Source organism: Aquarana catesbeiana, linkage group LG01, assembly GCF_042186555.1.
Source record: "Aquarana catesbeiana isolate 2022-GZ linkage group LG01, ASM4218655v1, whole genome shotgun sequence".
Lineage (NCBI taxonomy): Eukaryota > Metazoa > Chordata > Amphibia > Anura > Ranidae > Aquarana > Aquarana catesbeiana.
This window is the reverse complement of record NC_133324.1, coordinates 913827800-913853660: the sequence shown is the minus strand read 5'-3', so window position 1 is coordinate 913853660 and position 25861 is coordinate 913827800. Positions and strand designations below refer to the sequence as shown.

The 25861-nt window shown below is 44.5% G+C and overlaps 1 protein-coding gene across 1 annotated transcript in view; it reads right to left on the bottom strand.

The window, feature by feature from the left end:
* Positions 1-25861, bottom strand: part of LOC141128036 (catenin alpha-2-like) — a 603878-nt gene that overhangs the window by 45797 nt on the left and 532220 nt on the right. The window contains exons 5-6 of the mRNA XM_073615080.1: positions 17230-17349; positions 9082-9348 (exon numbers count right to left, since the gene is read on the bottom strand). Coding sequence (XP_073471181.1) covers positions 9082-9348; positions 17230-17349 — 387 coding nt within the window. The remainder of the gene's footprint in view (positions 1-9081; positions 9349-17229; positions 17350-25861) is intronic.

Here is a 25861-nt window from a genome sequence, read left to right as displayed (position 1 = left end):
AATTTGGTCACAATTGATGGCAAGATGAATGTAGTATGTTATCAAAAAATACTGAAGGAACATTTGCATTCATCAGCCAGGAAGCTGCGCATGGGATGTACTTGGACATTCCAACATGACAATGATCCAAAGCACAAGGCCAAGTCAACCTGTCATTGGCTACAGCAGAATAAAGTGAAGGTTCTGGAGTGGCCATCTCAGTCTCCTGACCTCAATATCATTGAGCCACTCTGGGGAGATCTCAAACATGCAGTTCATGCAAGACAGCCCAAGAATTTACAGGAACTGGAGGCTTTTTTCCAAGAGGAATGGGCAGTTTTACCATCTGAGAAGATAAAGAGCCTCATCCACAAATACCACGAAAGACTTCAAGCTGTCATTGTTAAAGGGGGCAATACATGGTATTAAGAACTGGGATATGTAAACTTTTGATCAGGGTCATTTGGGTAGTTTCTGTTGTCATTGTGATTTAAAAAGAGTAAACACAGTTGATTGATAAAAAATGGCTTCAGCCAAACACTAACCATAAGCGAAAGAAAAATTTTTGTGTTGTTCATATTCTCTGAAAAATGACCAAGAAATCATAAATGCTGTCAGGGTATGTAAACTTATGAGCACAACTGTATATATATATTTATACGTATATCATAAATTTATGACTTTATATTTGTATATATTTTTCTTCTATCGTTTAATACATTTAGGTGCAGCAACTCCAGACTTTTTTCTTATATGTGGCCTGTGGGAGGGCCTGATTGCATGCACCCTGAAGACAGCTGAGTGCTGTTTGCCTCACCTGGATATATATATATCTATATATATATAGATATATATATATATATATATATCTATATATATATAGATATATATATATATACCATAAATAAATAGATATAAAGAAAGGGAAGCACTGATTTTTTACTTATTTTGTTGTAAACAAAAGTATTTGTCTACAGAAATTCTAACACCTAAAACATAGACATATTGGAAGTTTTGGCGAGCTGAGAACACAGTGTTGTAATACTCAAGTTGTACACAAGGTGGCAACATTAGACAAAAGATAACACCATATCATGTCTCAGTATTACATTGCTCAGAGCTTGGTAGTTCCTACTGCTATTGCATGAAAATGCTTAGTGGGGCTAGAAATGTTCAACATGACAATCAGTTATAGTATTAAAACAGACATCGATACAAATTTTCAAGCTGATTTTTCTATGCATTCTGACTCATTGTATGACTTATAGTGATTGTAAAGCCTTTTTTTTATGTTTTAATAACAAACATGTTATACTTACCTGCTCTGTGTAATGGTTTTGCACAGAGCAGCCCTGATCCTCCACTTCTGGGATCCCCCACCAGCGTTCTTGACTCCCCCTCTTATTTGATTGCCCCATAGCAAACTGCTCTCTATGGGGGCACGCATGCAGGCTAGATTGTGAACCTCGCTGTGTGCGTCCATGGACACACACACAGTGGCTTGACCCCGCCCCTGCTCCCTCCTTACACAGGGAACAGAGAACCAGGAAGAAAACAGGAACAACAATTATGTCAGAGCTGATTAGCTCTGATTGGCCACAGGCAAAGTCACCTGTCTTGGAGGCGACTTCAAGTAAGTCGCTCGAAGTCACATTGAAGTTGCCTCCAAATCACTTTGCAAAGTCGCACTATAAATTGGGTTGCCACTGTGTGAACCAGAACTTACAGGCTTTGATTGGCAGCAGTGGGATTGCTACTGAATCGAGAGAGAGAGAAGGAGAGAGAGAAGGAGAGAGAGAGAGAGAAGGAGAGAAGGAGAGAGAGAGAGGAGAGAGAGAGAGAAGGAGAGATAGAGAAGGAGAGAGAGAGAGAGAGAGAAAGAGAGAGAGAGGCACTGTTCTCTGAATGGTGTCTATGCCAAGTGTGTGACCTCCTGTATTCACAATACATAAGCTCAGCATAAGACCTGGGAGCAAGTGGAGATCATTTGGTCCCAAAAAAGTGTCAAAAGTGTCCAATCTGTCCGCTACAATGTCGTGGTCCCACTAAAATTCGCTGATCATCGCCATTACTAGTAAAAAAAAATGAATATTAAAAATGCCATAAATCTATCCCCTATTTTGTAGACGCTATAACTTTTGCACAAACCAATCAATATACGCTTATTGCTATTTTTTATCAAAAATATGTAGAAGAATACATATCAGCCTAAACTGATGAAGAAATTATTTTTTTTATTTGTTTTTTTTAGGGCTTCGTGTTCGATTAATCAATTTTTTTTTTTTAATTTTGATTAATTATAACGCACATACAGATCCAACTACTTTTAGCTGATTTAGCACCGTTGTTATGGCAACAACGAAGCCGGACATAGCGGGGCATGGCTAGGACGTCACACGTCATAAACTCAGCCTCACCATGCCCATAATCTCAGCCTTACCGTGCCCATAATCGCAGCCTAACCGTACCCAGAATTGCAGCCTTACCGAGCCCATAATGCAGTCTCATCGTGCCCATAATCTCAGACACACCGTGCCCATAATCGCAGCCTCATCATTCCCATAATGCAGTCTCACCGTGCCCATAATCGCATACCCACCGTACCCATAATGCAGTCTCACTGTGCCCATAATCGCAGCCTCACCGTGCCCATAATTGCAGCCTCACCGTGCCCATAATGCTGTCTCACCGTGCCCATAATCCCAGCCTCGCCGTGCCTATGATCGTAGCCTCACCGCGTCCATAATGCTGTCTCACCGTGCCCATAATCGCAGCCTCGCCATGCCTATAATCGCAGCCTGACCGTGCCCATAATGCTGTCTCACCGTGCCCATAATGCTGTCTCACCGTGCCCATAATCGCAGCCTCTCCGTGCCCATAATGCAGTCTCACCGTGTCCATAATGCTGTCTCACCGTGCCCATAATCGCAGCCTCGCCGTGGCCAATGACACCAACAACGGTGCACAATCCCTCCCAATGACACCAACAATGGGGCACTATTCCTCCCAATGACACCAACAATGGCGCACTATTCCACCCAATGACACCAACGATGAGACACAATGCTTACCAATGAGACCAACAATGGGGCACTATTCCACCCAATAACACCAACGATGGGACACAATGCTTACCACTGACACCAACGATAGGGCACTATTCCTCCCACTGACAACAAGAATTGGGCATATGTCCTCTCACTGACACCAACAAAGGGGTAAAATGCCTCCTAATGACACCAGGGATGGAGCACTATTCCAACTATTGACGCCAACAATGAGGCATGGTTTACTCCCGCTGACACCAGGACATTGTCTACTCCCACTGGCCTCAGTTCGGCCTCTCCCCACAGTCTGAAGGATAGGATACTCGCTCTTTGTTTAGAGAGTTTGGAGACCTCTAGTCTAAAATAAGCATGCCCCTTGATGTTAACACAGCTTTTTTCACATAGGGTTCCAAGTGTGGCAGAATGTGTTACGTCACCATTACCTGTAAACCAAGGGAACCCCAGGGCCCAGATCCCAGCTGATACAAGGGCACAGTACAAGGGACAACACCCCGATGTAGAAGGAGGCTAGGTGTACCTTCTTATATCTTCATCATTGGGTAGCAGTATACTGCATTCTCTGGAATATTGAAGCTTAATATAAAAAAATAATTAAATACACACAGATGAACACTTATCCCTTAATGCTTTGCAAAAACTTAATGAATCTGGGGAATAGTGTTTACTGGAGCAAATTTATGAATCTAGAAATTAAAGGCTGATAAGAATCTCAATGTACCTCTTGTGACGTACACTGCAAATGTGTTATGCAGAACCTCTGAAGACCACTTAACCCTTGATTGTACTTAAATGAGGATATTGGCTAAATGAGGTCATCCCTCACTTTTTCTACATGAGCATAACATGAAACACTGGCAGTTCTCCTTCTGTTTGATCTCTACGCTGCATGGATGCCACACACAATTCTATCCCGTTGCTAAGTCTCCTGGCTGCGCGGTTGAGCCACATTTTTATCCCCCCACCCCCAACCACTGCAGAGGCAGCAGCCTGGGGGTTTTACACATATCTGCAGCAAGAATTATTACTCCTGTTGCTTTCAGCCATTCTGCCAGGGGATGCCCAAAATCTGACTCCTGGGGAAAATCAGTGACCCAGTCACACAAGCAGGAAATTACATTTCTGGGGGTCGTTCTGTACACCATCTGCACACAGAACACATCCAGGTAGCCATATTGCATTTTACAAAAAATATTACAGTGCTGAAAATAAAGGTCATTTTTTTAACGACTTCAATAATGGGCACTTTCACCCCCTTACTGCCCAGATCAATTATTTAGCTTTCAGCATAGTTGCACTTTGAATGACAATTGTCCGGTCATGCAACACTGTACAGATATGACATTTTTATCATTTTTTTTTTGAGACAGGTAGAGATTTCTTTTGGTGGTATTTAATCAACACTGAGTTTTTTTTTTAATTTTTTGCTAAACAAATGAAATAAGACCAAAAAGTTTGAAAAAAAAAACGTAGTTTCTGTTATAAAATTTTGTAAATAAGTAATTTTTCTCCTTCACTGATGGGCACTGATATGTTGCACTGATGGGCACTGATGAAGAGGCACCAATGAGGCATCACTGATGGGCACTGATCGTTGGCATTGATGAGACAAAACTGATTGACACTGGTAGGCGGCACTGATGAAGCTGCACTAATGGACAGTGATGAGGAGGCACCCATATGTGGTACTAATGAGGCGGCACTGATTGGCACTGGTGTGCGACAGTGATGGGCACTGATAGGCACCACTGATAGGCACTGATTGACACTGATGGGGCTGCACAGATGATCAGTGCCCTGATTATTTGTGTACATTTCCACTGTCATACTTGCCAGTTACCGGCTCTCTCCTCTCCTGACAGCGCATACGGATATGACAAGTTTGGACACATGTGATCAGCTGTGTTTGGTAAACAGGCACTGGGATTGAGCCTTTGCCATCATATGTGATTAGCTGCATACAAAGGCCACCACAATCAAGGAGCGTGCGGGATGCATGCCCCGTAGGCCATGTGAAGGATGTGGTTCTGGAAGGACGTCCATGGGCGCCCTCCCAGAACGAGAGAGCCACACTGTATCCATCTTTCAGCTATAGCATGGGTCCGAAGTAAATATAAACATTCAATTACATTATTTCTTGTGTAGAAATTGTATATACTAGATTATTTTATATTTTATTTTGCCAATAGTGGACTTAACCTTTAAGGACACTAGAGTATTTGTAGCTGCTGACTTTAATTTTTTTATTTTTTTGGGCTGGACCTCATCTTTAAGGTTTGAACATGCACTACAGACACAGATTTAGTCATTATATAAGGTCTTTAAGGTAAACCAAGTTTCGTTACAAGAATATTGCTTTTTTGACAGAAGAGTATCGTTAAAATAAAATAAATAAAAACTTTTTGTGTGATGATGCCACCGTGCAGTGCACATTTACATGAACTTGTCTGCTTAAAGAAAATATAGAATGTTTGGTGGGGGGGGTTATGCATAGCTGCCAACTGTCCCGAATTTCCCGGGACATTCCCGGGACTTGGACTTCATTCCCGGATTTGTGGTGTCCCGGGAAATGTCCCGAAAAATTTGGTTCCGGTTTTTGAAACCGCCGCCGCCGCCGCCGCCGCCGCCGCCGCCGCTAGAGGTCGGCGGCCGGCGGAGACATTGTCTCCGCCGGCCGCCATTTTGTTGAAGTTCAGGAAGACGGCTGGGGGGAGGCTAGACGAAGCTTCTGCGTCGCCGCCCACCCCCTGCCCCGCTCCGCCTCGGCCCGCCTCGGCCCGCCTCGGCCCGCCCCGCTCCGCCTCGGCCCGCCTACCCCCCGCCCCGCTGCCAGTCTGATATGGAAAGGGGCGGGGGTTCTAGGTGGGGGGTGAGCGCGCACACCGCTGTGGGACACCTGATGTGAGTGGGGGGGGCACTGGGGACACCTGATGTGAGTGGGGGGGGGCACTGGGGACACCTGATGTGAGTGGGGGGGGCACTGGGGACACCTGATGTGAGTGGGGGGGGCACTGGGGACACCTGATGTGAGTGGGGGGGCACTGGGGACACCTGATGTGAGTGGGGGGGCACTGGGGACACCTGATGTGAGTGGGGGGGGGCACTGGGGACACCTGATGTGAGGGGGGGGCACTGGGGACACCTGATGTGAGTGGGGGGGCACTGGGGACACCTGATGTGAGTGGGGGGGGCACTGGGGACACCTGATGTGAGTGGGGGGGGCACTGGGGACACCTGATGTGAGGGGGGGGCACTGGGGACACCTGATGTGAGTGGAGGGGGCACTGGGGACACCTGATGTGAGTGGGGGGGGCACTGGGGACACCTGATGTGAGTGGGGGGGGCACTGGGGACACCTGATGTGAGGGGGGGGCACTGGGGACACCTGATGTGAGGGGGGGCACTGGGGACACCTGATGTGAGGGGGGGGGCACTGGGGACTGCTGATGTGAGGGGGGGGGCACTGGGGACACCTGATGTGAGTGGGGGGGGGCACTGGGGACACCTGATGTGAGTGGGGGGGGGGCACTGGGGACACCTGATGTGAGTGGGGGGGGGCACTGGGGACACCTGATGTGAGTGGGGGGGGCACTGGGGACACCTGATGTGAGTGGGGGGGGCACTGGGGACACCTGATGTGAGTGGGGGGGCACTGGGGACACCTGATGTGAGTGGGGGGGGCACTGGGGACACCTGATGTGAGTGGGGGGGGGGCACTGGGGACACCTGATGTGAGTGGGGGGGGGCACTGGGGACACCTGATGTGAGTGGGGGGGGCACTGGGGACACCTGATGTGAGTGGGGGGGGCACTGGGGACACCTGATGTGAGTGGGGGGGCACTGGGGACACCTGATGTGAGTGGGGGGGGCACTGGGGACACCTGATGTGAGGGGGGGGCACTGGGGACACCTGATGTGAGTGGGGGGGCACTGGGGACACCTGATGTGAGTGGGGGGGGCACTGGGGACACCTGATGTGAGTGGGGGGGGCACTGGGGACACCTGATGTGAGGGGGGGCACTGGGGACACCTGATGTGAGTGGGGGGGGCACTGGGGACACCTGATGTGAGTGGGGGGGCACTGGGGACACCTGATGTGAGTGGGGGGGGCACTGGGGACACCTGATGTGAGGGGGGGCACTGGGGACACCTGATGTGAGGGGGGGCACTGGGGACACCTGATGTGAGGGGGGGGGCACTGGGGACTGCTGATGTGAGGGGGGCTCCGCCGGGGACTCCTGATGTGAGGGGGACTCTGCCGGGGACACCTGATGTGAGGGGGGCTCCGCCGGGGACTCCTGGTGTGAGGGGGGGCTCCGCCGGGGACTCCTGGTGTGAGGGGGGGCTCCGCCGGGGACTCCTGGTGTGAGGGGGGGCTCCGCCGGGGACTCCTGGTGTGAGGGGGAGCTCCGCCGGGGACTCCTGGTGTGAGGGGGAGCTCCGCCGGGGACACCTGATGTGAGGGGGGGCTCCGCCGGGGACTCCTGGTGTGAGGGGGAGCTCCGCCGGGGACACCTGATGTGAGGGGGAGCTCCACCGGGGACTCCTGATGTGAGGGGGGGGCTCTGCCGGGGACTCCTGGTGTGAGGGGGGGGCTCCGCCAGGGACTCCTGATGTGAGGGGGGGGCTCTGCCGGGGACTCCTGGTGTGAGGGGGGGCTCCGCCGGGGACTCCTGGTGTGAGGGGGGGCTCCGCCGGGGACTCCTGATGTGAGGGGGGGCTCTGCCGGGGACTCCTGATGTGAGGGGGGGCTCCGCCGGGGACTTCTGATGTGAGGGGGGCTCCGCCGGGGACTCCTGGTGTGAGGGGGGCTCCGCTGGGGGCACCTGATGCAAGGACGGACTCTGCTCGGACATCTGAAGCAAGGACGGACGGCTGGTGGCAGGCGACGTGGCTGGTGACACGCTCAGGGATCCCACTGATTCTGCATTATGGTGAGTTGAATGATTTCATTTTATATTACAATGTAATAATAGAAATAATGCACTTCAATCATCCTGACACCATAACAACCATGGTGCCGGGATGATTGAAGCATTAACACCAGGTGTTTGGAGTATCTTTATCTGCTGATTGTTAAACTTTCTAGAATACACATATTTCTTTTGTGTAGGATCTGGGCCTGCTGTCCCGTCATTTCCCTCTCTCTCCCCCTCTCTCCCCCCCTCTCTCCCCCTCTCCATCCCTCATTCATTTCAGACTCTAACCACACCCTCTAGAGCCACGCCCATTTAAGCCACGCCCACAATTTCGCGTAAACCACGCCCATGTTTTTGCAAGGCCACGCCTGCTGACGAATGCCCCGCCCCCTAATTATTGGACAGCTCCGCCTACAGCCACAAAAGTGTCCCACATTTTTTTTTTACAATGTTGGCAACTATGGGTTATGTATTCTTAAAGCCTAAATACATTTTTTTAAGCATGGGTGCAAAAGCAGCTCTGCCAGCAAAAGGGTTAATCCAGCACAGATCAGACAGTATGCCGCTCTCCTGTAGTGGACAAGCTGTGAAGCATATTGACAAGGAGCAGGTCCTCTTCAGGGGGCCTCTATATATCAGTATGAAGTGTGAGTGTGTGGCAGTGTATGAGAGGTTTAACTACACAGCCAAGCCCCCCGCCATCCTAATAGAACATCCCCTTTCAAGCTGCAGATAACAGCCTTTGATGGTCTAACCTTCTGCAGACAGCCTCCTATCTACAAATGGCGGGCTCCATCCAGTCCAGAGGAAGCAGGTGGAGCTCCGTGGAAGCCAGAAGTTCCTGAGGGTAAATGTCCCTGCCTCACATTTTCATTTTGTTTTTGCTCGTTACCAAAAACGGAACTGATTTTCGTCAGTGGAAAATTATGACGAAAACCTTTTAGTTGACCAAATTAACACTGTTGGTGTACTGAGACTGTTGCCTTCACCCAGACCTGGGCGGTGATCAATTTGGCTCCTCAGGGGGCTGTTTGTACTTTTTTTTTTTTTTTTTACAAAAATGACTCCTGGTACAGCAATACAGGTAAACATACCGACATGACATCTGAGATACTCACATCAAACTCATTGAGGGCAGCGGCCAGCTCCCCAATGCCTGTGTGGCCCTGCTTCTCATCAGTGGGCGAGGTGGCCTGGGCAGCGTTGGAGATCCCTGCAATAGCCTCCTGCACTTGTTTGAATACATAGTCCCGGTTGGCCCTGGTGGCTGCCACATCCGCGTGGCGGAGGAAAGCTTGTGAGGCTGTGTACAGCATGGTGGCGTTCTTCTTCAGAGCTCCTCGAGCAGCTGCCATCTCATCCCTACAATGGGGGTCTTTGAGTTCCTGCAAGAGAAGAAGAAGGAGGATGTTTTACCGCAGAGGAGGTACATCAGAATGAAAGAATGCACTAGATCTGCTATTTATTACATTTACATTTTTGGTTTTGGGTTTAATAACGCTTTAAAGTGTGGTGCTGTATTACATACCAAGTTACCAGCACAGGTGACCGAATCCAGAAAGCCTTCACCTCTTACCTGCATGCTCTGAGCCTTACATCCACTTCTATAGGACCAGCGCTGAGTAAGTGAAATTGAGTTGTAAATTTATATAAATTAAAGCTGTAATAAATCCAAAACCAAAGATGTAATATATTGCCGCTTACCAATCATTAGATGGGGTGGCCGCATCTGTTTTATTTTTTATGTTTTTTCCCCTCTGTTTTCACCTGGTGATTTGGCCAGTAACACACCTCCTGTATAACTGAGACACAACTCTGGGTTGTGAGTTGGGGTGGGGGGGATGGGGGGTGTTAAATGCACTAGCAGATTTAAATACACTAACACATTAAAGCCAACCTCCAGCTCACACTTTATAATTAGTTAAAGCGGAGTTCCACTTAAAAAAAAAAAAATTAAAAGTCAGCAGCTACAAATACTGCAGTTGCTGACTTTTAATAATTGGACACTTACCTGTCCCACAGTCCAGCGATGCGGGGGAGCCCCGCTCATCTCCCCCTCACGGCGTAACTGGCTGGGCAATCATCTGGGACCTGTGACGTGTCCCAGATGATTGCCCTGAGGGAGAGGTGAACTTGCTTCCGGCGCCGCGGTGTGCCGGGAGGAAGTGGGGGCTGGATCCCTCTAAAAAGAAGGTATCCGCTCCCCCCAAAAAAATGACACGCCAAATGTGGCATGTCAGGGGGTCACCTTCCCTTAAAGCGGATGTTCCATTATTGGGTGGAACTCCGCTTTAAAGCAAATTGTTTTTTTCCTTTTAGGATAAAGGAATATGATGTCCTCTCGGAACGCACCCCATCAAGTGACTAACCAGACCAATCACAGCAGATCACATGACAATTGTACACAACGAATGGCTTTGATTCATGCCATTCATTGTGTACTATTGTGTTAAACTCTGTGATTGGTCACAGTGATCACATGGTACAGACAGGCCCATCACAGCCCATCTGTAACATGTGATTAGCTTTTGCCAATCACAGCTAACCACAATAGAAAACATTGAATGAATCCTTTTTATTTATTAAAAATGGCTGTTTATAACAGTTAACTTCACTGGTTTAAGCAATCATAGTGTGTGTAAAAAAAATCATGATCACTTCCCCACTGTATTGCTCTTGTCACAGTGTGTTAAAAAAAGAGTAAAAAAAAAAGAAGAAAAACATTTAATAAAAAAAGAAAGAAAAAAGAAAACAATTGAAAATATTTTTTTTTTTTTACATACTGTCCCCAGTGTCCCTGATCACCGCCACACCAGTTATATAATGACATTGTACTGCACTGGTGACAGTATGTAAAAAAAAAATAAACAAGTGTGAGAAAAAAAATATATTTTAAAAAAGGTCTCTATTTTCCAAAATATTGTGACAAAAAATGACAACTTCAAAAAACTTGCCATGCCTCTTACTAAATACCCTGGACTGTTTACTTTCCAAAAAGGAGTAATTTGGGGGATTTTTGGACTGTCCTGCCATTTTCCAGCCATCAGTACATCAGGATTGATCGATTTTCAGATATATATCCAATAGATTGTGGACTCTATAACTTTCCTACAGACTAAATAATATACACTGATTTGGGTTATTTTCACCAAAGAAGTGTAGCAGAATATATTTTGGCCTAAATTTATGAAGAAAGATCTTCATAAATCTTGGTCTTTTTTCGTTTTTTTTTAGCAAAAAAATAAAGAACAAAAAAAAAAGTGGTGATTAAATGGCACCAAAAGAAAGCTCTATTTGTGTGAAAAAAAAAAATGATACAAACTTCATATGGGTACAGTGCTGCATGACCACGCAATTGTAATGCAAAGTGTGACAGCGCTGAAAGCTCAACATTGGCCTGGGCAGGAAGGGGTGAAAGTGCCCTGTATTGAAGTGGTTAAGCACCCCTACCAGTGTTAAATGGTTTGTCCCATCCCTGCAAACTGATACATCTGGAAGAGGGTTTGTTCTTTTGAAAAAAAAGAGACTTACTGGCTGGATCACCAGATGTAAATAAAAGAAAGAAAACCTAAAAAAGAAAAACGAATGCAGCCCCCCACATCTAAGAATTGTTAAGCTGCAATAAAAGAAATGTTTGCTTTTGGATTTAATACTGATTTAAAGGCTCCATTTCCAAGGTATTCATTACCCACACTCATACACAGATCTACTCACATAGTAGTGTAGAGAAATTGGAAAAAAAATTGCACCCAAATCATTAAAGAAAGACTATGTCCTAATCATATTCCAGAACTAAATCTGTTGTCTGGACTGGTAGCCACTTCAGTGACTTGCCCTAATAAATCTCCATTTCTTGTATCAAACTGAATAACCGGCCCCAGCCCCTGACCTGGAGCCAGCCATATCATTTATCTCAGGTATACTGACTCCCATGTTTCTATGGTAGTACGCTACATTTGCCTTGATCCCCCAACAGGGCGGCATCCATCAGTCCAAGGTCTACTTTGTAAATACAGTTATCACCTTAGGCTCTGGTCACACTTGTGCGTTGCGGGAACGTCTGCAAAACCGCACACTTTTGCGCCACGCACATAAACACGCAGTTCTTTAGCAGATGCGTGGCAGTGCAATTAATTATTAATGCTTAATGGCACCCCCTATGCATCTTGGTAACACACGTGTGCTGGCACATGCCAAAATACATGGTAACAAAACACCATGCGTCTTGGTACAATTTTTAGAAAGGGTGAGTCCCTTCTTTTGTGCATATCTCATGTGAACATAATAAGCTGCCCTAAACGCGATGCTTGAAACCACGCAGAAACACACAAAAAATGCACGTGCATGCTCCATCGCACTTGCATAGGTGTGAGCCTTAATTCTGTGCATAGGGGATGATTTACTAAAACTGGAGAGTGGGAAATCTGGTGCAGCTGTGCATGGTAGCCAATCAGCTTCTAACTTCAGCTTGTTCTATTAAGTTTTGACTACAAAACCTGGAAGCTGATTGGTTTCTATGCAGAGCTGCACCAGATTCTGCACTCTCCAGGTTTAGTAAATCAATCCCTGTGTTTTAAATTATATACTTCATACTAGTTTACTCTATACTTGCTGCTTTAAATAGTTTTACTACATAGACATGTGCACACTGAAATATTTCGTTTCGGAATTTCGTTTTCGTCCAAAAAAATAAATTTATTTAGTTACTCCCGAAATTCGTTTTTATTTATTTCGGTTTTCGTTAAAAATTGCATTCGTCCGAAAATCCTAATTGAGGTCGAATCTGTCATTGAAGGCTTATGGTGTCTGTCGAATGTTCAAAGAAGATTCGACGGAGCAGCTAAACTGTGCGATGCCGTATAGTTTACCTGCTCTGTCGAATCTTCTTAGAACTTTCAACAGACACCATAAGCCAAAGTACGTGTGTACTTAGTTCTAGCTATTTTACTGCTCCTCCTCTTTGGTTACAATCAACCAATAACATTCATCATCATCATTATTTTTATTTATCTTTCCTCCCCTACGTCGAATCTTTCCTCCCCTACGTCAAATCTTTTCTCTCTACGTCGAATCTTTTCTCTCTATGTAGAATAATCTTGGACTAATAGAGTTAAGGTTAGGCACATTCGACCACAGGTTTGATGGACAGATTGTTATTGTCATCATCATGTCGAATCTCCTATCTATATCGAAATGTTGTAGCAACGAAAACGAAAATAAAGCATTTGTTTATGTCGGATCTTTCGTTTTTCGGATTCTGCACTTTCGTTATCGTTTGTTAAAACGATAACGAAAATACCTGAAATTCGGACGAAAATGCATTCGGACGAAAACGAATGCACATGTCTAATAATGATCCATTTAGAACAATGCGCTGTACATTACTTACTCCATACCGCTCTACTCTGTACACCATGCATTATTTTCTCTTTACTATTCCACTTTATACAATGTGTTACAGTATATGTTATATACTTTACCCCAGTCCACTTTGTACACTGCTCCACTCTGTACACTGTGATATACAGTGGGGATGGAAAGTATTCAGACCCCCTTAAATTTTTCACTCTTTGTTATATTGCAGCCATTTGCTAAAATCATTTAAGTTCATTTTTTTCCTCATTAATGTACACACAGCACCCCATATTGACAGAAAAACACAGAATTGTTGACATTTTTGCAGATTTATTAAAAAAGAAAAACTGAAATATCACATGGTCCTAAGTATTCACACCCTTTGCTGTGACGCTCATATATTTAACTCAGGTGCTGTCCATTTCTTCTGCTCATCCTTGAGATGGTTCTACACCTTCATTTGAGTCCAGCTGTGTTTGATTATACTGATTGGACTTGATTAGGAAAGCCACACACCTGTCTATATAAGACCTTACAGCTCACAGTGCATGTCAGAGCAAATGAGAATAATGAGGTCAAAGGAACTGCCTGAAGAGCTCAGAGACAGAATTGTGGTAAGGCACAGATCTGGCCAAGGTTACAAAAAAATTCTGCTGCACTTAAGGTTCCTAAGAGCACAGTGGCCTCCATAATCTTTAAATGGAAGATGTTTGGGATGACCAGAACCCTTCCTAGAGCTGGCCGTCCGGCCAAACTGAGCTATCGGGGGAGAAGAGCCTTGGTGAGAGAGGTAAAGAAGAACCCAAAGATCACTGTGGCTGAGCTCCAGAGATGCAGTCGGGAGATGGGAGAAAGTTGTAGAAAGTCAACCATCACTGCAGCCCTCCACCAGTCGGGGCTTTAAGGCAGAGTGGCCCGGCAGAAGCCTCTCCTCAGTGCAAGACACATGAAAGCCCGCATGGAGTTTGCTAAAAAACACCTGAAGGACTCCAAGATGATGAGAAATAAGATTCTTTGGTCTGATGAGACCAAGATAGAACTTTTTGGCCTTAAGTCTAAGTGGTATGTGTGGAGAAAACCAGACACTGCTCATCACCTGTCCAATACAGTCCCAACAGTGAAGCATGGTGGTGGCAGCATCATGCTGTGGGGGTGTTTTTCAGCTGCAGGGACAGGATGACTGGTTGCAAATGAGGGAAAGATGAATTAGGCCAAGTACAGGGATATCCTGGACGAAAACCTTCTCCAGTGTGCTCAGGACCTCAGACTGGGCCGAAGGTTTACCTTCCAACAAGACAATGACCCTAAGCACACAGCAAAAATAATGAAGGAGTGGCTTCACAACAACTCTGTGACTGTTCTTGAATGGCCCAGCCAGAGCCCTGACTTAAACCAAATTGAGCATCTCTGGAGAGACCTAAAAATGGTTGTCCACCAACATTTACCATCCAACCTGACAGAACTGGAGAGGATCTGCAAGGAGGAATGGCAGAGGATCCCCAAATCCAGGTGTGAAAAACTTGTTGCATCTTTCCCAAAAAGACTCATGGCTGTATTAGATCAAAAGGGTGCTTCTACTAAATACTGAGCAAAGGGTCTGAATACTTAGGACCATGTGATATTTCAGTTTTTCTTTTTTAATAAATCTGCAAAAATGTCAACAATTCTGTGTTTTTCTGTCAATATGGGGCGCTGTGTGTACATTAATGAGGAAAAAAATGAACTTAAATGATTTTAGCAAATGGCTGCAATATAACAAAGAGTGAAAAATGTAAGGGGGTCTGAATACTTTCCGTCCCCACTGTACATTATATACTCCATACTGTTTCACTCTGAACACTGTGATATACAGTGCCTTGAAAAAGTATTTATACCCCTTGACATTTTCCGCATTGTGTCATGTTACAACCAAAAACGTAAATTTATTTTATTGAGATTTTATGTGATAGACCCACACAAAGTGGCACATAATTGTGAAGTGGGAGGAAAATGATAAATGGTTTTCAAAAATGTTCACAAATAAATATTTGAAAAGTGAGGCGTGCATTTGTATTCAGCACCCTTTACTCTGATACCCCTAACTAAAATCTAGTGGAACCAATTGCTTCTGGAAGTCACCTGATTAGTAAATAGACTCCACCTGTGTGTAATTTAATCTCAGTATAAATACAGCTGTTTTGTGAAGCCCTCAGAGGCTTGTTAGAGAACCTTAGTGAACAAACAGCATCATGAAGGCCAAAGAACACACCAGACAGGTCAGGGATAAAGTTGGGGAGAAGTTTAAAGCAGTGTTAGGTTTTAAGAAAATATTCCAAGCTTTGAACATCTCACGGAGCACTGTTCAATCCATCATCCGAAAATGGAAAGAGTATGGCACAACTGCAAACCCACCAAGACATGGCCGTCCACCTAAACTGACAGGCCGGGCAAGCAGAGCATTCATCAGAAAAGCAGACAAGAGGCCCATGGTAACTCTGGAGGATCTGCAGAGATCCACAGCTCAGGTGGGAGAATCTGTCCACAGGACAACTATTAGTTGTGCACTCCACAAATCAGTCCTTTATGGAAGAGTGGTAAGAAGAAAGCCATTGTTGAAAGAAAGCCATAAGAAGTCAGTTTGCAGTTTGTGAGAAGCCATGTGGGGGACTCAAACATGTGGAAGAAAGTGCTCTGGTCAGATGAGACCAAATTTGAACTTTTTGGCCTAAAAGCAAAACGCTATGTGTGGAGGAAAACTAACACTGTACATCACCCTGAACACACCATCCCCACTGTGAAACATGGTGGTGGCAGCATCATGTTGTGGGGATGCTTTTCTTCAGCAGGGACAGGGAAGCTGGTCAGAGTTGATGGGAAGATGGATGGAGCTAAATACGGGGCAATCTTGGAAGAAAACCTATTAGAGTCTCTAAAGACTTGAGACTGGGGCGGAGGTCATAGGCGTGCGCAGGGAGTGTGCCAGGTGTGCCTGGGCACACCCTAATCACCCCAAGCGCATTAGCATTATCACTCTGTGTATCGGTGGGGAGATGGGATATATCTCCCTCTGACCAGTTCTACCATTAATAAAGTGCTACCACACCTCTCTTTCACTGCATTGGCTCTGCCATAAGAGTGTGTGTGTGTGTGTGTGTGCAATATACATATACACATACATACACGCGCATGTGTGTTTGAGCTTTGGGGTGCACACCCTAATGCAACAGGCAACACCTATGGGGGAGGTTCACCTTCCAGCAGGACAACAACCCTAAACATACAGCCAGAGCTACAATGGAATGGTTTAGATCAAAGCATATCCATGTGTTAGAATGACCCAGTCAAAGTCCAGACCTAAATCCAATTGAGAATCTGTGGCAAGGCTTGAAAATTGCTGTTCACAGACGCTCTCCATCCAATCTGACAGAGCTTGAGCTATTTTGCAAAGAAGAATGGGCAAAAATGTCACTCTCTAGATGTGCAAAGCTGGTAGAGACATCCCCAAAAAGACTTGCAGCTGTAATTGCAGTGAAAGGTGGTTCTAAAAGTATTGACTCAGGGGGGCTGAATACAAATGCACGCCACACTTTTCACATATTTAGTTGCAAAAAATGTTGAAAAATATTTATCATTTTCCTTCTACTTCACAATTATGTGCCACTTTGTGTTGGTCTATCACATAATATCCCAATAAAATACATTTGCATTCTTGGTTGGAACATGACAAAATGTGGAACATTTTAAGGGATATGAATACTTTTTCAAGGCACTGTACATTATATACTTCATACTGCTCCACTCTGAATACTGTGATGTACATTATATACTCTATACAGCTCCACTACCCATGACAAATATAATATTCTTCCATAAGCCAACTCATGACTGGTTCTCTTCAAACCTAGCAGTGTTACAGATATTTGGCAGTTTACCTGTTGCCTCCTTGCAGCCACATAGTTGAGTTTGACCATTTCTTTGCCAAACTCTTTGAAGCGGTGAGCCAAATCTTGTTCATTGGTGGCACATTTCACAGCTTCAAGAGCTTCCTCCACCTAGGAGAAAAAGAATGATATGCAATGTTATTAGATGGCTCACCAAACAAAAATCTCTTTGATGACACATATTATGACAAGCGACTTCGATTACAGCGAAGAAACGTTTTCATTTTGTCATCTTTTATCTCGTCATATGAATTAGTCGATTTGCAATGTAATAATGTATAGATTTTACCAGCTATAAAGTGTGAAATTTATGAGCTGCATTGTCATCTGGGATGTCCCATGTAAGCCTAGTATAGAGCCTTTGCCCGTATTCCCCCATTCACACCTGAGCCTTCTCGGTCTCCAAGCTCCAAATCATTTGAACATCTGAAATCTGATGGTTTATCATTGTCCCTCTTCACATCTGAGCATTCAGTCTAAATGCCTGAAGATTGAAAAGGTACACAAGCCCAAAACTGCAATTTGTTAAGTAATCTCATAATAAAAGTCTGGTCAAAAGCTCGCAATCTTGCCCCAAAGAAGCCCCCGTAATGGCAGTTTACAAGTAAAAACATAAGAAATCGTCTACATATTTTAAGGTCAGAGGTGTAACTAGAACCTTCAGAGCCCCGGTGGAGGAAACCATGAAGGGCCCTCCTGACCGCCGGGGCTCTTTGCATCGATCTCAGGGCCCTTCCCTTGCAATCTTGCCCCGAAGAAACCCCCGTATGGCAGTTTACGAATAAAAACATGAGTGATCGTCCACATATTTTAAGGTCAGAGGTGTAACTAGAACCTTCGGGGCCCCGGTGGAGGAAACCATGAAGGACCCTCCTGACCGCCGGGGCTCTTTCCATCGATCTCAGGGCCCTTCCCTCGCAATCTTGCCCCGAAGAAACCCCCGTATGGCAGTTCACAAGTAAAGACATGAAAAATCACATATGCTATGGTCAAAGGTGTAACTAGAACCTTCAGGGCCCCGGTGGAAAGAAATCATGAAGCCCCCCCCCCCCCCGGGGGCTCTATCTATCGGTCCTGGAGCTCTTTCCATCTGTCCCATGGCCCTTTACCCAGATTACAGGGCCCGTTAGAGAGAGAGTTGTATTTAAAAATATACAGTGTAGCATTACCCATGCAGGACTGCGGCATGTAAGTTTTTAGATCTGCCATAAATCCTGCAGATCATAATGTAGTGTGAATGGAGCAATGAAGATATAAAGATTGTCCAGTTGTGCTAACAGAAGACAGACTGCTTCTTTTATTACAAAGACACTAAAAGTGTTAGTTATGTTTAATGAGTTCAGTATTTTTTTTTTTTTTTTGTTATATATATTTTATTAAATTTTTAGAGAACATAAAATAACAGACCAACAACATAGAGAGACGATCCACTCAGTGTCAATATTGCATCAACAGGATTGATATATTTTTTTAATATCCTATCTTTTTTTCCTTTGGACTCTCCCAGGATCTTTTTGCTGTGTATTATTGTTGTGTCTTGCATTTCCGCTGGATATATATGCGAAATAATTTTATTTTGTTATATAATATTCATCCACTAGATGGCAGAAGTGTCCTCCTCACTATCATCGCCTTGTACTAGTAGACCTGCTAGCTGTATTGATGGAGATCTGAGATCATTACTAGACCACTTTGTCTGTAATTAGCAGTGACAGCATCTCACATACCTCTCCCTCCTCTCCCTGTTGTGCCAACTACCAGTAATCTTTAATTTAAGAAAACAAATATAATATGCAAAATAAAGAATGCATAATGACATTTTACATTTGAAAAAAAACAGTCAAACGAGGTAATGAGCGTTCTTTACGGAGATGAGAGGACAGCCTATGAAAGTCGCTTGAAGGACATAAATGGGAGCTGAAGAGCGAAGAGAACTGAAATTTAATGTCTGCTGCATTGGCGTGCGCACAGGGTGTGCCGGGTGTGCCCAGGCACACCCCAGGGTAAAAATGTGTTTGTGATAACACTATTTCGACACCCCTGCTAACTTGTAGTGGTGCCAGTGGGATTATCTTTCAGTTGGATGCCAAATTCCTGGGAGAACTGCAGCCATTGGCTGCGGAGTAAGCAGTCAGGCAGCCGCATTTTCCGATACTGTCTCTTTAGTTCTGGTGTTCTGTCAGATAGTGCCCGCTATCAAGAAGTGCCCGGGATGTACGCCGCATGCGCCGTACGGAACAGCACAACAGATGATTTTACGATCAGCTGTTGTGTCGGAGAGACGGTAGCCGACAGAAGAAATGTTTCTGTCAGGTTGGGGCTCGCGCTGGCGAGGCGTGTTCATGTTGGTGAGGGGCGGATTAGTACAAGATGAGGGCGGATTTTTAAATGGAGGCCAGTGCTGCAAAAAAAAATATTTTTCAGATAAAGGGAAAAAAAAATGGAAAGAGTGCCCCTGGGATTGTATGGGCAAGGGATGGATGGTACCAAGTCCGAAACTATAGAATGATAGAAAAATCCGCCCTTCAGTTGACTAAACACACCCCGCAAGCATCCAGGAAGAATAGAAGAAAAATATGTGTTTTGCAGGATTTCCTGCAAAAAATGTCCAAGTAGTTGTATTGCCCCCCTTTAAACACTTACCTGAGACCTCTCTTGATCCAGTGCTCAGCCTGTCAGTAATGCTCTTCCCTTTTCCTCTTCTCAGAGGACACAGGTGCAGTAGCAGACGCTATTGGCTTCTGCTGCTGTCAATCAAACCTGTGAGAAAGGGAGTGGGGAGGTGGGGCTGAGCCATGCTGTGTGTGTCTATGGACACACACAGCCCGGCTCAGGAGTGTGCTCGCACGAATGCCCCTCACAGCAGTTAGCTTGCTATGGGGGCACACACAGAAGAATAAGCACAAAGAGTGCTGACGGGGGACCCCAGAAGAGGTGGTAGGAGACAGCTCTAATGACTGCCTTCCGTGCATGAGCCGCCTGCGTGCCCCCTGTGGGGCGTGCACGGCGCGCTTTGTGATCACCGAGTCAATGAGACTCAGCTGATCACAGATCAGAGTAAGGGGCTCATCCCGACTCCTTACTGCGTGATCAACTGTCAGCCAATGACAGCTGATCACGTGATGTAAACAAAAGATCGGTAATCAGCTTTTTTCTGCTCGTGTTGGCAGCATGAGCAGAAAAAAAAAAAGCCGGCTTGTGTCAGAGGGACAGCGGTCCCAAAGAAGAGGGTGAGACATCACCCCAATATCTGTGCTCACCAGCGCCACCTGCCAGTGCCACATGCTAGTGCATAGCAATGCCGCCAATTAGTGCCCACCAGTGCCACCTACCAGTGCCCACCTGTGCCACTTATCAATGCCCACCTGTGCCACCTATCAATGCCCATCAGGGCTTCCAATCAGTGTCACCTTTAAGTGCTGCATATGAGTGTCACCTAGCAGTGCCCATCAGTGCCACCTATCAGTGCCCTTCAGTGCCACCTATCAATGCCCTTCAGTGCCACTCATCAGTGCCATCCATCAGTGCCCGTCAGTGCCACCTCTCAGTGCCACCTATCAGTGCCCAGCAGTGCAAGCTATCAGTGTGCATCAGTGCCACCTTATCAGTGCCCATCAGTGCAGCCTATTAGTACCCATCAGTGCAGCCTCATCAGGGCACATCAATGAAGGAGAAAAATGACCTGTTTGCAAAATTTTATAAAAAACTATAAAACTGTTTTGTTTGTTTTATTTCAAAATGTTCTGTCATTTTTTGTTTTTTTAGCAAATAAATTAAAAAAGCCAGCAGTGATTAAATACTACCAAAAGAAAACTCTATTTGTGTGGAAAAAAAGATAAAAAAAATTCATTTGGGTATAGTGTTGTATGACCGCGCAATTGTCATTTAAAGAGCAACAGCGCTGAAAGATGAAAATTGGTCTGGGCAGGATGGGGGTTTAAGCGCCCAGTAAGCAAGTGGTTAAATTGTGCTAAACTATGCCGGTTTAGCGCTTTCTTCCCTTCCCTCTTTTCATGTTGTAAGGTCTGTCTATCTGCTGGCCATCTCTGGCCATCTCTTTCCACAGCATCCTGGATTCCCTGTATACTTTGCAGCTTCTCCTCAATGTGTAAGAACTACATATCCCATGGTACCTTGCTGCTTAAAAGCAGTGACTCCTGTCCTGACTCCGCCTCCTGGAAACTCCTGCTCCCAGCACCTCTGTAGTTCAGAAGGCAGGCTCTGTTTAATGTTTGACACAGCAGTGCCTACTCCACCACGTGTCACCGAGTTCAAGGAAGGAAATGTGTGGGGGGATCTTCACAAAGTAAGTTTACAGACTTCAAGATCGTTCTGAGTAATAGGAGATATAATTGGAATGCAATGTGGAAATGAATATATGGTTTTACATTTTTAGACTAGAAAAAGGATTGAATGAGTTGAAACAACTCTATCAAAGAACAAGTGGATTTTGTGGGTACAACATGAGACAGTGTTTATCTAAAAATATAAATCTTTATTACAAAATATACTGATTAAAAAGACATTTAACATACAAAGCACTCTACTGACTGACAGGATCTGCTAGAACCAGCGGGGACACCCGTGGCTATACTCCTTGGTGGCTAGCAGACTCCTTTACCCCATTTGGGAATCTGTGGGAGTGGCTATATACCCTGTGAGCCCCCCTCAATAGGAGGAAGCCCTTGGATACGCCTATATAAGGTTCCGGTTCAGTACATCAAGCTGAGGACTGGAAATATACCTGAGTGGATACATTTAATCACTCTGTCGGGGGGCTCTCTATCAATGATTGAGGGCAAGTATAACAATCTTTAACAAATTACCAATGATCTTGGCTAGATCAGAGGTGGAACCTTCGTCGCTCTAATTCAAGTGTCAGGATTTCTGATTTCTTTTTTCATCCGCATTGGTGGATAGAAATTATTTTGGTTTCTTAATTACTCCATGGGGTGTCCCTGATATCTGATCCTGAAAATCATCAGCACCTACCCAGTAATGTCCTGTGGAAGCAATTTTGCGAAACGCGTTGACAAGAGTGCATGGAGAAGCTTATGGATCCTATTTATTCATACACTTTATACATTATATGTGTCCATATGGACTTTATCTATATCCATATCTCCAAGCTTATCGTATTGGGTATTTGTTGATCCTGTCAGTCAGTAGAGTGCTTTGTATGTTAAATGTCTTTTTAATTAGTATATTTTGTAATAAAGATTTATATTTTTAGATAAACACCGTCTCCTGTTGTGCCCACAAAATCCACTTGTTCTTTAATAGAGTTAAGGAAGACATCGTATAGGTGTGTGACAATAAATAGTGATAAAGTGCTGTAAACACAAATCAATAGACAAAACAATGATACATAATACTTATGACATATAAAAGTCCAATCACTGAGTGAAGAAATGTGAGAAAACTTCATAGGGCACATGTCCGATGAGAAGACTGAGTGTTAGTTCCTCAATAACAAGTGATGCAATGGTGCAAACAAAGAAGTAGCTGTAAAGCACATTTAAAACGGGATAGGCATTCGTCTGATGGAAAATTGTAGATAAATACTTCTTACCAGACAAGGTGGACCCACCGGTCTTACGACAGTGGGTCAATCAGGCTTGTATTGGCCAAGGGCCAGATGGTCATCGAAGGAACCAACTTTGATGTAGATAAAACCTTTAGAGGAGTCGCTCTGAATCCAGATGTTCCATCAGTTAGCAGGAGTGAAGCCCGGAGTGGCACAACCAGATATCCAAAGCTCAAAGGGATCCTCCAAGTGGATATTCGTTGGATCTCAAATCTACACACCAGAACCGGCGACAAAATAATACATTATCGCATTGGAACCTTATCTATAGAAGGCTTTTATAGATAAGGTTCCAATGCGATAGTGTACCATTTTGTCGCCATTGTTGACTGATCGAACGTCTGGATTCAGAGCGATTCCTCTAAAGGTTTTATCTACATCAAAGCTGGTTCCTTCGATGACCATCTGGCCGTTGGCCAATACAAGCCTGATTGACCCACTGTCGTACGACAGGTGGGTCCACCTTGCCTGGTAAGAAGTATTTATCTGCAATTTTCCATTAGACGCATGCCTATCCCGTTTTGAATGTGCTTTACAGCTACTTCTTTGTTTGCACCATTTCATCACTTGTTATTAAGGAATTAACACTCAGTCTTCTCATCGGACATATGCCCTATGAAGTTTTCTCACACTTCTTCACTCAGTGATTGGACTTTTATATGTCATAATTATTATGCATCATTGTTTTGTCTACTGATTTGTGTTTACAGCATTTCATCACTATTTATTGTCACACACCTATACGGTGTCTTCCTTAACTCTATTAAAGAACAAGTGGATTTTGTGGGTACAACATGAGACAGTGTTTATCTAAAAATATATATCTTTATTACAAAATATACTAATTAAAAAGACATTTAACATAGAAAGCACTCTACTGACTGACAGGATCCGCTAGAACCAGCGGGGACATCCGTGGCTATACTCCTTGGTGGCTAGCAGACTCCTATACCCCATTTGGCAATCTGTGGGAGTGGCAATATACCCAGTGAGCCCCCCTCAATAGGAGGAAGCCCTTGGATATGTCTATATAAGGTTCCGGATCAACAAATACCCAATTTGATAAGTATGGAGATATGGATATAGATAAAGTCCATATGGACACATATACTGTACAAAATGTATGAATAAATAGGGTCTATAAGCTTCTCCATGCACTCTTGTCAACGCGTTTCGCAAAATTGCTTCCTCAGGATATTACTGGACACCCCATAGAGTAATTAAGAAACCAAAATGCTTTTCATAATTATCATGTATCATTGTTTTGTCTAATGATTTGTGTTTACAGCACTTCATCACTATTTATTTTCGCACACCTATACGGTGTCTTCCTTAGCGCTACACTTTTGTATATTACATTCGCTTGGACTTTGTTGGTTTTAGTGTCAGCAGCTTTAGTTTGAGTGGTTTAGCGCAGCAATTTCTCCTCCTTTTTTACTTTAATAGAGTTGTTTCAACTCGTTCAAACCTTTTTCTATATATTGGATGTTGGCATAGAGGGGGTCCTCCCTTTCTTTGATTGAAGTTTATGCAGTGTGTTGTGGCGCCGGTGTGAAAGAGCGTTTTTTAGAAGTTCTGTATTTCAGTTCCTTCGGAGCCCCTCCCCGTCAGACTCAGTTAGTAAGGTATACATTAGAATTTGGTGATAAAGTGGTGAAATAAATAAAAATTCCTTCCTTGATACAGAAGTTTTGCTGGCGTCAGAGTAGAGAGTAATAAATCACAGGCGGGCGAACATTACACCTGTCATCGCTGTAATAAAGCCGGTGTGTCTCCAGGATGGAGGGCATGTGTACAACCAAGAAAAATAATACAGAGGTAACAAGGCTTGATTATCCCTTGTGGAAAGCCTCGGCCGTCCGCCGCAATCCCTCCGTCATAAAAGATTCATTCTCAGCTGCCGGAGACACGTGAATGCGCTCTGAAAGCTGCCTGGCAATACTTCATGTTTGGAAGTACCTCGGAAATTAATCTGATGCATTCTAAAATATCAATAAATATTAACGAGAGGCCAAACACTTGCAATAATGGGAATCCGAGGGAGGCGAGATAGCGGCCATGTTAATCATTCATCGCCGGTGTTTAAGTAATGACAGGTGCGCCGAATACTTATCTAATTCACTTGTTATTATAATTTTATCACCACAGGGCTGATTTATAGAAAGGGAAAAATAAAAAGACATCTATATTGCACGTGGCCACCAATCAGGGTTTTTCTTTTATGTACTAATCTGCACTTGAAAAATGACAGCTTCTGTTTGGTTGGCTGGAGGATAGCAAACTGTTGTTACTAATTAACCAGTGACAAATGTTGTTAATGCATCTCAGTCAGACGGCTGGCTTTTTTTTTAACATGCTGTACATGCTTAACCACTGTAGCCCCGGACCATAAAGACCAGAGCACATTTTGCGATTCGGCACTGCGTCGCTTTAACTGACAATTGCGCTGTCATGCGATGTTGCTCCCAAACAAAATTGATATCCTATTTTTCCCACAAATAGAGCTTTCTTTTGGTGGTATTTGATCACCTCTGCGGTTTTAATTTTTTGCGCTATAAACAAAAATAGAGTGACAATTTTGAAAAAACGCAATATTTTTTACTTTTTGCTATAATAAATATCCACCAAAAATATATAAAAAAACTATTTTTTCCTCAGTTTAGGCTGATATGTATTCTTCTACATATTTTTGGTAAAAAAAAAATCGCAATAAGCCTTTATTGATTAGTTTGCGCAAAAGTTATAGCATCTACAAAATAGGGGATAGATTTATGGCATTTTTATAATTTTTTTTTTTTTTTTTTACTAGTAATGGCGGCGATCTGCATGACTGTGACATTATGGCGGACACATCGGACAATTTTGACACATTTTTGGGACCATTGACATTTTTACAGCGATCAGTGCTATAAAATTGCACTGATTACTGTAAAAATGACACTGGCAAAGAAGGGGTTAACCACTAGGGGGCTAGGGAGGTGTTAAGTGTGTCCTAGGGAGTGATTCTAACTGTGGGGGGGGAGGGGCTGTGTGTGA